Source organism: Mus pahari, chromosome 12, assembly GCF_900095145.1.
Source record: "Mus pahari chromosome 12, PAHARI_EIJ_v1.1, whole genome shotgun sequence".
In the NCBI taxonomy this organism is placed as follows: Eukaryota; Metazoa; Chordata; class Mammalia; order Rodentia; family Muridae; genus Mus; species Mus pahari.
The window spans coordinates 30,466,935-30,478,902 of NC_034601.1; the positions used below are offsets into that span (position 1 = coordinate 30,466,935).

At 50.0% G+C, this 11,968-nt stretch overlaps 1 protein-coding gene across 1 annotated transcript in view; it reads right to left on the reverse strand.

Annotated features, from left to right (window-relative positions):
- Pdia5 (protein disulfide isomerase family A member 5) overlaps positions 1 to 11,968 on the reverse strand; it is an 84,662-nt gene that overhangs the window by 60,225 nt on the left and 12,469 nt on the right. Inside the window, exon 2 of the mRNA XM_021209641.2 lies at positions 371 to 497. Coding sequence (XP_021065300.1) covers positions 371 to 497 — 127 coding nt within the window. The remainder of the gene's footprint in view (positions 1 to 370; positions 498 to 11,968) is intronic.

Sequence of the window (11,968 nt, forward strand, 5' to 3'; positions counted from 1 at the left end):
GGCAAGAACCAGGGCCACCTGCTCAGGTAAATGTCCACAGGCCTGGGACCAGTTCAACTGGCAACAGGCCAGCCTGGTAGTTAATCTGCAGTGCCCACAGAGCCTGCCCTGGCAGGGCTGGGGCCTGTGGCTGGCAGGGAGTCAAGGTGTCCATCCAGCATTCATGGGCTCTTCCCTGTCAGGCTAGGTAGGGGATCCAAAGGATTCTTCCCACAGGATGCTCATAAGAAGGAAGTGCAATATGACCCCCCCCCCCAAATAACCAAACAGACCTTCAAAGAGAGTGAAGAATACTAGCGCCCCCTCTGGTGCTCTCCCCCTACCCCCCTGCTTCCCACGGCACCCTGATAGGTCAGGAGGGGTCACTTACCGGATTCCGAGTAAAGCACCAGCACGTTATTGCGGGTCCTGAGAAGTTTCTTCAAGTCCTTAGGGTCGGAGATTCTCTCAATGAGTGAAGAGACCTTTGTGGAGGACAGCCATGTCGGCAGGACCACCTAGAGACCAAGCAGCCAAAGCACATGAAGTCTAACTTCTCTCTCACTCAGGGCGCCCACAGACAATCCACCCAAAAAACACACACGCTCTTTTTGTCATTTGAGATTTAAAACGTTTTTAATTCATAAAATTTTTCTTAGATAATTTCACACCTGCACACGATGCACCCTGACTGCTCTCACCACTACTGCCTCCCGTAACCTTACCATTCCGACCCAATCCTTCCTCCCCACAAACCTCTCTCTTCACACTGGTTCATTTGACCTCCTGACCCGCTAAATTTGACTTAGAGCATCTTTGTGGCCATGGGTTTAAGATAGAGCTTTACTTCAATCCTTGTAGGTTCAGCAGTGGGTTAAAAAAAAAAAATTGAAGACCCTGATACCCATCTCCTGGGTATCAGTAGCTAATAATTCAGCAGCGAATGGTAGGGTCTGCTGAACCTTACCCTTCCATGGCTGACTGTTAACAAGGCCAGCCTTATGAAACCACATGTTTCTTGCTGGAAGATGGAGTGCAACCCCTCCCAGAGGACCACATCTACCTCTTTACCTCGAGAGCTCCCGCTTTGCCCACTTCATTCCCCACCTTACCCACATCCTCTGTGTACTCTAGTGAGATTGTCTGGACTGTACTCATATATAATGCACTGCCACCCACAGACAAGAACTCTCTCTAAGAGAGTGATGTCTGATTGCAAGGGCCACATGTGACAGTCTGAAAACTCCACCCCACCTAGAAGCACCAATGCACAGAACCCCCAGGAAGCATCCTCTCTTACACCCAGGATGGAATGGATGGGTGTAAGGCTAAGCTTTTCTCACTGGGCCAAACAATCGCAGAGATCTGGCCAGTCGTACACCTTAAGTCCCAGTACTTGGAAGGCGGAGGCAGGTAAATCTCTGAGTTTGAGGACCAGCCTGGTCTACAGAGTGAGTTCCAGGACAGCCAGGGCTACACAGAAAAACCCTATCTTGAAAAACAACTAATAAACAAACAAAACAAAACAAACAAAAGAACAAGCCAAGTGTCCCCAAGCTCTTGGGGCCTGGAGATGCCCAGTGCCTCTGCAGGCAGGAGGGAGAGCCGACTGGAAGCAGAGTGGATGGCGGGGACACAGGAGTAAGGAGGTAGATCTCCCAGGCCAGCTTACATGGTGACGCAACTTAATACTTCCTGAACAGTGCTGACACAAAAGGAGGTCCTAAAAGGCAGCTCCACCCTTGAAAGACCAGAGGCAAGAGCCTCCGCACCGCACCACAGTCTGGGGAACACAGCCTTCAGAGTTCTCAGAAGTGTCACTGTACACCCAGCCACACCACCTGCCAGTCAGGAGGAGTTTGTCACACCAGCTGAAGCTAACTCACACGTGTGAAGTGTACCAACAACACACTTTTTCTCAGAGAGTCATGGGAACCCGCGCTCTTCTGAGACAAGAAATAAATGAAGAATGAGGGTGAAAGAACCCAGGAAACAAAAGACCCAGCACCGAGAGAGGCAGGGTGTGTTTCCATGTGGATGAGGAGGGGGTAGGCCCGGGACGCTGGCAGCAGGTGTGGTGATTGGAATAGGAATGGCTATTTGAAAGCTTGGTCATTCAATGCTACTTGACAGGAATTAGGGGGTGTGACCTTTTGGAGTAGGTGTGGCCTTGTTGGAAGACTTGTGTCACTGGAGGTGGGCTTTGAGATGTCAGAAGCTCAAGCCAGGGCCAGTGTCCTGCTCTCCTCCCTCTGACTGCTGACCTGGATGCAGAACTCTCAGTACCGCTCCAGCACCATGTCTGTCCTGAATCCCACCATCCGTCCCACCATGAGGATAATGGATTAAACCTCTGAACAGTAAGTCAGCCCCAGTGAAACGCTTTGTTCTATCCTGTAGAAGAATTGTGGTAGTCGTGGTGTCTCTTCTCAGCAACAGAACACCAGTGGAGACAGCAGGCTACAAAGCAACCAGCTGCTACAAGGTCAGAGGTGATGGAGAAGAGCCACCGACAAAGTCAACTGGAGACCATGTGCTGTCCTCTTCCACCGTGAGAGGAGTCTGAATTTCTTCCAGAACCATGCAAACGAGTAATCTAAATTTCTGATGTGCCCCCACACCAGTCAAACCATCTCCTCTTTGCCATCCAATGTCTTGACCTATGTCTATGCATCGCCCCTCAAAAGCTAAGGTGCCAGGCAACAGCACTGAACCTTTCAGAGGCCCAGTGGCTCACTTGTGCCATGGAGATGGTAATAGCTCCCTGGAAACACTGTTAGGACACATGGGACAACTCCTTAAATGTGCTTTACAAAGTCACGAAGCCCTCTAAGAACATCGGATAACGTAGCATCTAATGCCCACCACCAGATCAATGGGGGAAGAGAGACACTCGGCCAGACTCTTACAAGTTTCAATGGACTCTGCTACCAGAATCAGAGTTCCTTCTCCCCAGGAGGAGTCAGCAGGCTCCTTCCCTTGCCAAAGCCATTCACTATGCCTGAGGAGCCACTGCTTTGTGCAGACCATCTTCAAAGCTCAGGAGAACGTCCCTTCAGTGTTGACTACCACATGACATCCCACTGCTGCAAGCGGCTTGTGAGCTGAACCCTAAAAAGTCCATGGCTCAGTGTGTGTGTATGCGTGTGCGTGTGTATGTGTGTGTGTGTGTGTGTGTGTGTGCGCGCGCGCACACGCGCACACACAGCACTGACTGAGAGAACAACTGGACAATGTGGGAGAGAAACATGGAGACTTGCTGATTTGCTTTCCTCCCTCAGATAATACAATACCATCAGGAAATGTAACTGCCCTGGCCAGGGACCCTCCCCTCCACATCATCCTCCCTGGGTCTGGCAGGGACCTGCCAGGCAGCAGAAGTGCTATGGCCTCACTGATACAGCGCTCATAGCTGAAACCATAGGGACCCCCATCTCCCACCGACCCTGGCATCCTTTATATAAATCCCAATCGTCCCTTAGGTCATCCAACAACCAAGGGCCACCTGAGATGAACCTGCCACCTTCCAGCCAGCCACTAAAGCCTCGGGCCCAGTGTTTACTGATACAGTAGAAGAGCTAAGCTTCTCTGAAAATACCCTCAGCAAATTGACTTTGCCTGAAATCCGCCACACGAGGAGCAGCTAGGGCTGGCACTGGTCCTTCCTAACAGCAGGCTTGCATAGACATCTCTGTGAAGGGTCTGCAGCCTTACTGGGTCCTTATCCCCATTTAAGATTAAGAGCTCTGGGGGTGGGGGGGAAGATACCCTGAGTGTCCTCAGGAGTGCTTAATAAACGCAAGAAATCACACCTGGCCTACAGATGCCATCCCTCAGAGAACATGTCACCAAGTGAGCCCTTGGTGGCTTTAAGAGGTCCAGAAAGAACCATGAAATCCAGGGAGACTGCGGCACAATAAGCATCCAGAATGGACACTGAGGAAGGCCCGTGGTTGGTCCTCTGACAGCCTAGAACTTGACAGTGGTCATCAGGGGAGTGGCAGGATGGACATCAGACTCATCTTCCCAGAACTGCAGAATTGGTGGCAGGGATAGAGGGACCAGCCAGCTGGCTGAGCAGGAGAGAGAAAAGGGTCCATCCAGCCAATGACCATTCACAGGAAGTGAAGGCGGAAGAAAAGAAAGTCCAAAACAGCTCCAAAGACAGAACTGCAGCCAAACATGGGAGACAGACCAACGGCGGAGGCAGCTCTTTTTCCTGGACTGAAGAAGATGGCAGTGGGCTAAGATTTCTGGGACTGTGGCCAACAGACATGTGAAAAAGCACCCATGAACACCACACGTCCTCCAAGCTAGACGATGAGCCATGAGGCAACCGGAGCCAGAGAGGGGACAAGAGAGAAGGAAAAGGGATGGTGTTAGGAACAAGAGTGAGACCTTACCCAGGGGTGAGACAGGAAGGCAGGGCGGGCGGAGTGGGGAAATGTTGGAAAAGCTCGGAGGCCGCCACAGTCTCTGGGACAGCATGTTGGGGGAAAGGAAGGGCTGGAAGAAGCCAGGACACTGAGGAGTTACATCCAGTCCAAGAGCTGGGTAATAAAAGAAGCAGCACGCAGGTATGGTTGGTTAGAGGGTCCCCACCGAGGAGAGAGAGCCTGCAGGTGCCTGTGGGCACAGACGACTCAGGGTCTACCAGGAGGCCTAACAGAGAGAGGAAACCCAACCAGAATGGCCAGACCACAGGGAACACAGGGAGATGTGGCACAAGCTAAAACTTCTAAGAAAGGGCCCCCAGACCTCACTTACCCTCACAAGCACCTGTGAGGCAGCCAGGAGGGAAGCCCTCCTCCTACCCCGTAAAGCCCCCTTTCCTCCAGCCACTTAACAGTCTATTTTCTCCTCTGCTTCCTCTTTTAACCCTTTCCAGCAAGGCTCCTTCCTTCCCTTGACACAAGCTACGGTGAGCCTGGATCACCTTGCCCAGAGACCAGCAGACTCCACTCCTTAAGTCACAACCCACAAGCCTGCCCGACCATGATACAGTTAGAGCCACAATAGAAGTGTTAATGGTGCCCAGACTATCGGCAAATCTACTGTGCTCCAGGGAGGAAAAGGCGGTATTGGAATGCTCCCAAAGCCAGCTGCTTCCTAGCCAGCACCAGCCTAGTTCCTGGGCTTGGCAGGGCTTCGCACTGGCAGTCAAGAACTCAGGAGCGGGAGGGGGGGGATGACCTTTGTTCACACCTCGCTCTCCTCTGACCATCTGCCCCAATGGCACGCTGAGACCCATAAAATACTTCCCTGGTCGAAACTGACGGAGAACAAAGGTCCCCTTTTCTACGACAGAGGAGACCCTCCCCTCAACATCAGATTCTGCTGGTACCATAAAAGATCACCTCCACGCCATCAGAGAACCACCCTGCCCCAATCACCAGTCCCCTTCCACCGCCCCCTCTCCCCTTCAGCGAACCGCAAGGCTTTCTTCAGGGCCCTGTGAAACCCTCATCCTAGCACAAATGGGTAAAGGGACGGAGACCAACTTCCCTCTTTGTCTGCTAGGTTGCCTATCTACATGGCTGCCTCTCTCCTACCACGAAGTTCATCTGTTTCTGGGCCTCCCCTCCATCCTCAGCCCCATGGCATCTTTTAGACACCCAGAAAAAGAGCAGTGACTCTGGGGTCAAACAAGACATGGCATGAATCCAGTTGCCATCATTTACAAGACCTCAGGCTTGTTACTAGACTGCTGAGTGCCATCTCTCAACCCAGAAGGGCAGAGGATAATATCCATGCTCACCTGGTGCCTTGGCTCATTATTAAATGAGGGAGGAGGAAGACATGAACCTAATGCAATACTTGGCAGACATAGCGCATAACAAGTGCTAATTGCCTCGGAGTATGATTAGCAAGCAAGGACAACAACAACCGGGGACCTCCTCTTCCTCCCGGAGACCTCGCCTGCAATCAGGCAGAGCCACAGGTCCAGGCAGGAAGGCATACACACGTACGCACATTCTGCACCAGAAAACCTGGCGTGTTTAGCCATCTGCATAGCGACCTGCTGTAGAGGTCACACAGCACATTTAGAACCCTGCCAGGTTTCGTGTGCGCGTGGTGACGCGATTACCGCTAGGGTAACCCAGCAGGTGGGTACTTGTGTCCTACAGAAGATGGAAGGGCACCAGAGGTTAGATGACCAAGGACATGTGGTAGATACACAGTAGAGGCAGGGATTCAAATTGTTCATGACTCCACTCAAGGGCTTCTGGCCTAACCGGCCACCAAGAAAAGGAGCCACTTCCTAGCAACAGAACTAATGACCAGAAAGAAGGAGTTTACACTGATAGCCTGCTTCACAAGTTCAAGGGTACAGACATGTGGCAGTAACCCCTGATTTGTTCCCAGCAGGGCCTTTGTGCTATGTGCCAGGCCTCCCTTTCCACGTTGCCCTGCCTGGTCCGCACTCCCCACCTGCTCACAGCACACACAAACCCCTTCCTCTCCATTGAGCCAACCAGCAGCACTACCATCTACACACCTAGAAAATAACCTAGTGACAACAATCCTCATCACCTTACACCCTCCACCTTAAAAAAAATTAAAAATAAAAATAAAAAGGCTGTCTCCAGGGCATGTGCCAACACCCTCCCCGTTCCCCGGAATGGCTGGCAGTGACTGTCATTACAGATTCACCCTCCTCTGTGAGTTCCAGAGCCAGCAATGGCCAGTTATGTAAAATCCGGCTTGCAGAAGCAGGGAGATTTGGGGACAGAAGTTTAACATTTACAGGGAAGGGTGGAGGTGGGGCTCAAGCCTTTTCCCTCCGTCACCTGAGTGAAGACTCCCTTCTTGTGTTGGGAGCTGTGAAGAAACCAGTTTAATTTAGTTTACCCCACATTTTGCTCAAAATAGCTTGGAAATGTCAGAATCTGGAAGTCTAGACCCTGAGGAACCTGGTGGTAAAGGGACTAAGGGGTAAGGCAGACAAGGGTCTGAACTGGATGCCAGAGAACAGGCTCGCTGAGAACTTAGAGCCAAACCTGGGAGGGGTGGTGGAGTCACACCACGGAGCTGGTACTGACTTTGTCAGTTACTGGCTGAGTGACCATGGGTAAGTAGGTCACCTCTCCTCGGTCTGTGTCCTTCCCTGGAAACGGAAGGGATAAAAGGGATTTCTGAAGTGCTTCCTAATGGTAGTATTAGACACACCTAATCTTATGACTACCAAGAAGTTAAGGTTGCCTCTAAAGAAGCAACTGGATTCCCTGGGCCATTGCAGTGAAGGCCGGGCTTCAAAGATTCCCCTGCACCAAGTGTGAGCATTTGACTAAATCTCAGCCCATGGGCTGTAAGCGTTAAGTATTATTATGTGGTGACTGTTAAGGACAGTCTTTGGGGTTGGAGAGATGGCTCTGTGGTTAAGAACACTGGCTGCAGCTGGGCGTGGTGGTGCATGCCTTTAGTCCCAGCACTCGGGAGGCAGAGGCAGGTGGATTTCTGAGTTCGAGGCCAGCCTGGTCTACAAAGTGAGTTTCAGGACAGCCAGGGCTAAACAGAGAAACCCTGTCTCGAAAAAACAAAAAAAAAAAAAAAAGAACACTGGCTGCTCTTCCAGAGGATCCTAGTTCAAGTCCCAGCAGCCATATGGCAGCTCACAACTGTTTGTAACTCCAGTTCCTAGGGATCAGACATGCTCACGCAGATGCAACAAAGCCCAGGAAGAATGACGCAGCCCTGGCAGTGCTGGGACGCTCCACGTAGACCAGGCTCAGGTCAGCCTTGAACTTAATGCACTGCTATGCCTGGCTTGAGAGGAGTCGTCCTACGTGTCATCCTCCCTGCGAGCCAGAACTCAAGCAGCCCTGTCAAGATGAAAAGGGCAGACTTGCTAAAGACTCGTAGTTAACATTCTAGAGGATGTTTGGTTCCCTCACACAACAGAGGGCTCTCTCTATAGGGCCTTCTTGAGGCATTGTCAATCTGGACCTTCTGGTACACACACAGATAGGTCTGAGCACCTAATTAAATAGCAGCACCAACAAGAAAATACTCAACACCTGCTCTCATGCGCCCCTGGGATGCCAAGCCTCGTATCGGGAGACTGTGGAGGGATCCGTGCGTTTCCTGGCTATCATTTCCTGGCTATCTGCACTTTCTCTGACCATTTCTAATCGGGTGGGCTCCAGACACAGGTAACCACCAGTTGGGACCTCTGCAGTTCCTCTACCTGGCCCTGTTCTAGTAAGGGGTTCTGCTGAAGGCTGAAGGTAAGCTCATCCCTTGCAAGGCTGCAAACAAGGTGTCTGAGACCAAAAAAATAAAAAAATAAAAAAATAAATAAATAAATAAATAAATAAATAAATGCTGTGGGAACTTACTACGTGAAGCCCCCCTCCTGGAAGTCCACGTCCTCTGGCCTGCCTGCATCACCCTGAACCACGCTAACCATGGGAGGTTTACGCTCTTCCCCTCCCAGGACATCTATAGCTAGCCCATGCTGAAGACCACCATCCCCTCTAAAGACCCTGGGTTAGATACTCCAAGTCCTCACATGTGATCTCAAATCGCCCCTCATCCTGAAGATTCTTCCTGAGACATGAGACGTCAGCTCTCAGCCCGATGCCGAATGCTGTGCCGCTTGAGGAAAATAATGTGCTCCCTGGCACTGAGATTTATTTTTGGAAATAAGTCCCCCTGCTTTCATAACTCAGAACACAGGAAATTAATCACACAACTCTTTGCTGGTGGGCCACGGCTAAAAAGGGAGAAAAAAGGGTTGGGGCACCATTAGCGAATCTTTTAAAATATGGATCCCGACTGTCACAGTGCTGGCAGGAACCTAACAGCCAATTTTTATGGCAAGCTGCTTGGCATGGGGTAGTGGGTCTCTTGAAAGCGCTCGTGCCCTCTGACATGGTGGCTTCACTTTGAGGAGCTATCCTGAGGGGGCGAGCAGAGCGAGTCTCTGGCACAGATATGACTCATACAGCCCCATCGACAAGAGTCAAATCCGTGCAGACAACCTAAACACCCGCCGCAGGGGACTGGCTGCGCCCACTGGCACGGAGGAATGATGGTACAATGTAAAAGCATGTGCCTGGAGGTTAAGTTTAAAAACAAGAGCTGAAATCCTCGTGGCATGACCACAGCTCCAAGCAAATCAACTGACAAGTCAAAAGAGACGGGCAGAGAACAAAATGCACCTAAGTAGTTTGCCCTTGGATAGCCGCATGCTTCTTTCTCTACTTTGTAACTCGGCAGAATAAGAATGTTTGATTTCTAAATTAAAAGAAAAAAATAATTACCACCATTTGGCTATATTATGGGAATATCTCTCAAAGAGTCTCCCAATCTAACTTTACAGTGAGTGAACCATGACAAAGTTCCTTAGTTAAGTAAGGGACCAATGGTAACATCACTGGGTACTGGGGCAGAGTGTGGGGCAATGGCCTTTCACTAGGATACACTGAATGGACACCAAACCTTAAGTTGTAGCTTAGGTGTGGTGGCACACATCTGTAATCCTGGTGCACATCTGTAATCCCACCACTTGGGAGGCTGAGGCAGGAGGACTGAGAGTTACTAGCCCGAACAACAACCCAAGATCCTCAAAACAAAAAGAAATAAACTGGGTTGGGGAAATGGCTAAGTAGGTAAAGAAGCTTGCTGCTAAGCCTGATGATCTAAGTTCAGAACTCAGAACCCACATGGAGGGAGAAGAGAACCAACTCCCGGGAGTTATCCTCTGACTTCCACACATACACATGGCGCATGCACACACACACTCACACACACCAAAATTTAAAATTACCAAAAGTAATTTTAAATGTTATTTTAAAACTTAAATGAACAAACAAAAATCTCCAGCTGCAGAAAACGTATCTTTTCTTATGTTTTTCACTACTTTGTAGCCATTAGAGATCCTTTAAAAAGCCAGGCACAGAAAATACATCTCACTACAAAAGCTCAAAAAACAACAACAAAGAAAGTCAAGGTCACAAAGGCAACAAGTGAAGAGTCTGCAGAGTAGAGGGGGCTGAAGGCCGGCTGAGCACACTGGCCTGGGGGCCAGAGCTGGCCTTGCAAACGTACAGCCAATGCACCTGCAGACGCCATCAACTTCAGATCAGACTTCCTCGAGAGTTCGCCCGTGCTGTCCTGCAGAATGACCATTCTTCCCACAGGCCCAACTCCCTGACTGTTCACACAACTTCTTCGGTGTACAGGCTTCTCAGGCAAGCTAGAACCAGAGAGCACGGAGGGATCCGAATGCTTGTGGATTTTCATATCAGTAGGGTTCCTGGACCCGTTCCCCAGTGCACACTTAGAGCCATCCGTTCTCTTTCCTGATTTTAATCACTGCATTGTGTGAAGTAAGATAATATTCCTGTGTCATAGGAAATACAGCCTTTGCTTAATGACAGGAATTAGTTCTGGGAAAGGCCGTTCAGTAGGACTGAAACTCCGCTGTGTCCCGTGACTGAAGCACTTTGAGCTAGGAACATCGTATGTATTCTATACATGTAGAAGAGGAGTGGAAGTATGTGGTTAAATGTCCTCAAGCCTCCTGAATCAAGGGTGTGTGAGAATCCTGTGTCCGTTCTTCATGCAGTCTTTCTGTAATTCTGGCACCATTTACACCTGAGAGACAGACAAGACAGACAGACAACAAAATACTTGGTGGGGTCAGGGCACCGGCACAATGGAGACAGATAGCTCAGTGGTAAACCACTTGTGCAAGTGTGGAGACAGGAGTTCAAATCCCTGGCTCCCATGTAAACACCAGGCAGATGTGGGGGCCCATCTATAATCCTAGCACTCCAGAGGCAGATTTGATCCCTGGAGCAAGATGGCTATAGACTAGCCAACTTAGTGAGCTCTGGGTTCAGGTGGAGATGTATGGAGGAAGATGCTAGACACCAACCTCAGGTGGCCACACACACACACACACACACACACATTAACACCCATATGCACTATCTAACACACACACACACACACACACACACACACACACACTAATCAAACAACAACAGAAGTACTGGCTGGGGTTGGGAACGTAAGCCAGCGGTAAGGAATTTACCTAACATGTCCCCCTGGGTTCAATCCCCAGAATTGCAAGCCCCCCCGCCCCCAACAAGAACTGCTCAGTTAAAAAAAAGAAAAATAGAGATGGCTGTAGGAGATGGTCCAAATGCCACTCATCACTCCCCATGGCATTCTGACATCATCTGCTATGCAAATGACAACGGTACTTTTCTACATCCACCCAGCACTCACTTGTCCCTTCTGCTCTTGTGCTACGAGCTGGCTACTTCACCACTTCAGGGGCCAGAGGTTTTCTGTTCTGTTTGTGGGGAGGTTGGTTGGTTTTGTTTTTAGTTTTAGGGGTTTTGTTATTGTCTGTTTGTTTTCTTTGCAAGAACTGGTATGTAGAATTTTAAAAACAGGACTTGGGATGTAGCCCTGTGGTGGAGATCTGGCCTAACATGTGCAAGGCCCTGGGTCTCATCAATAGCTACCACAAAGAGGACAGAAAATACCCTGCATGTAACACATACCTAGCAAATAAAAAGGGCTACTACAACATCACACTAACTTTTAAGCATAAGGAACACACTTCTTCAAAGAATGATCCCTAAACACTTGCCACCAACCACAGGGCAGAGCACCGCTCTTAAGTCAGGAGGCCAGACTGCAGAGTAGGTCTGGGGAACACATCACCAGTTTCTGATGTCATTGTTTATCCAGCAGGCTTCAAATACAACAAAGCACTATGGGTCCCTGAAGGGTGGTGGGAGGCCGAGGTATGCATGGGGGAAGGGCGGACACACAAACACAAGCCTCTGGACTGTGCCACCCATGCACCCATGGGAGCTAGGTGGTGAGATATATATATATATATATATATATATATATATGTATATTCACAGAAATCCACCTGCCTCTGCCTCCTGAGTGCTGGGAGACAGACCAGTAGGAGGAGGGCTGAAGTGATGGCTTAATGGTTAAGAGCACTTGCTGCTCT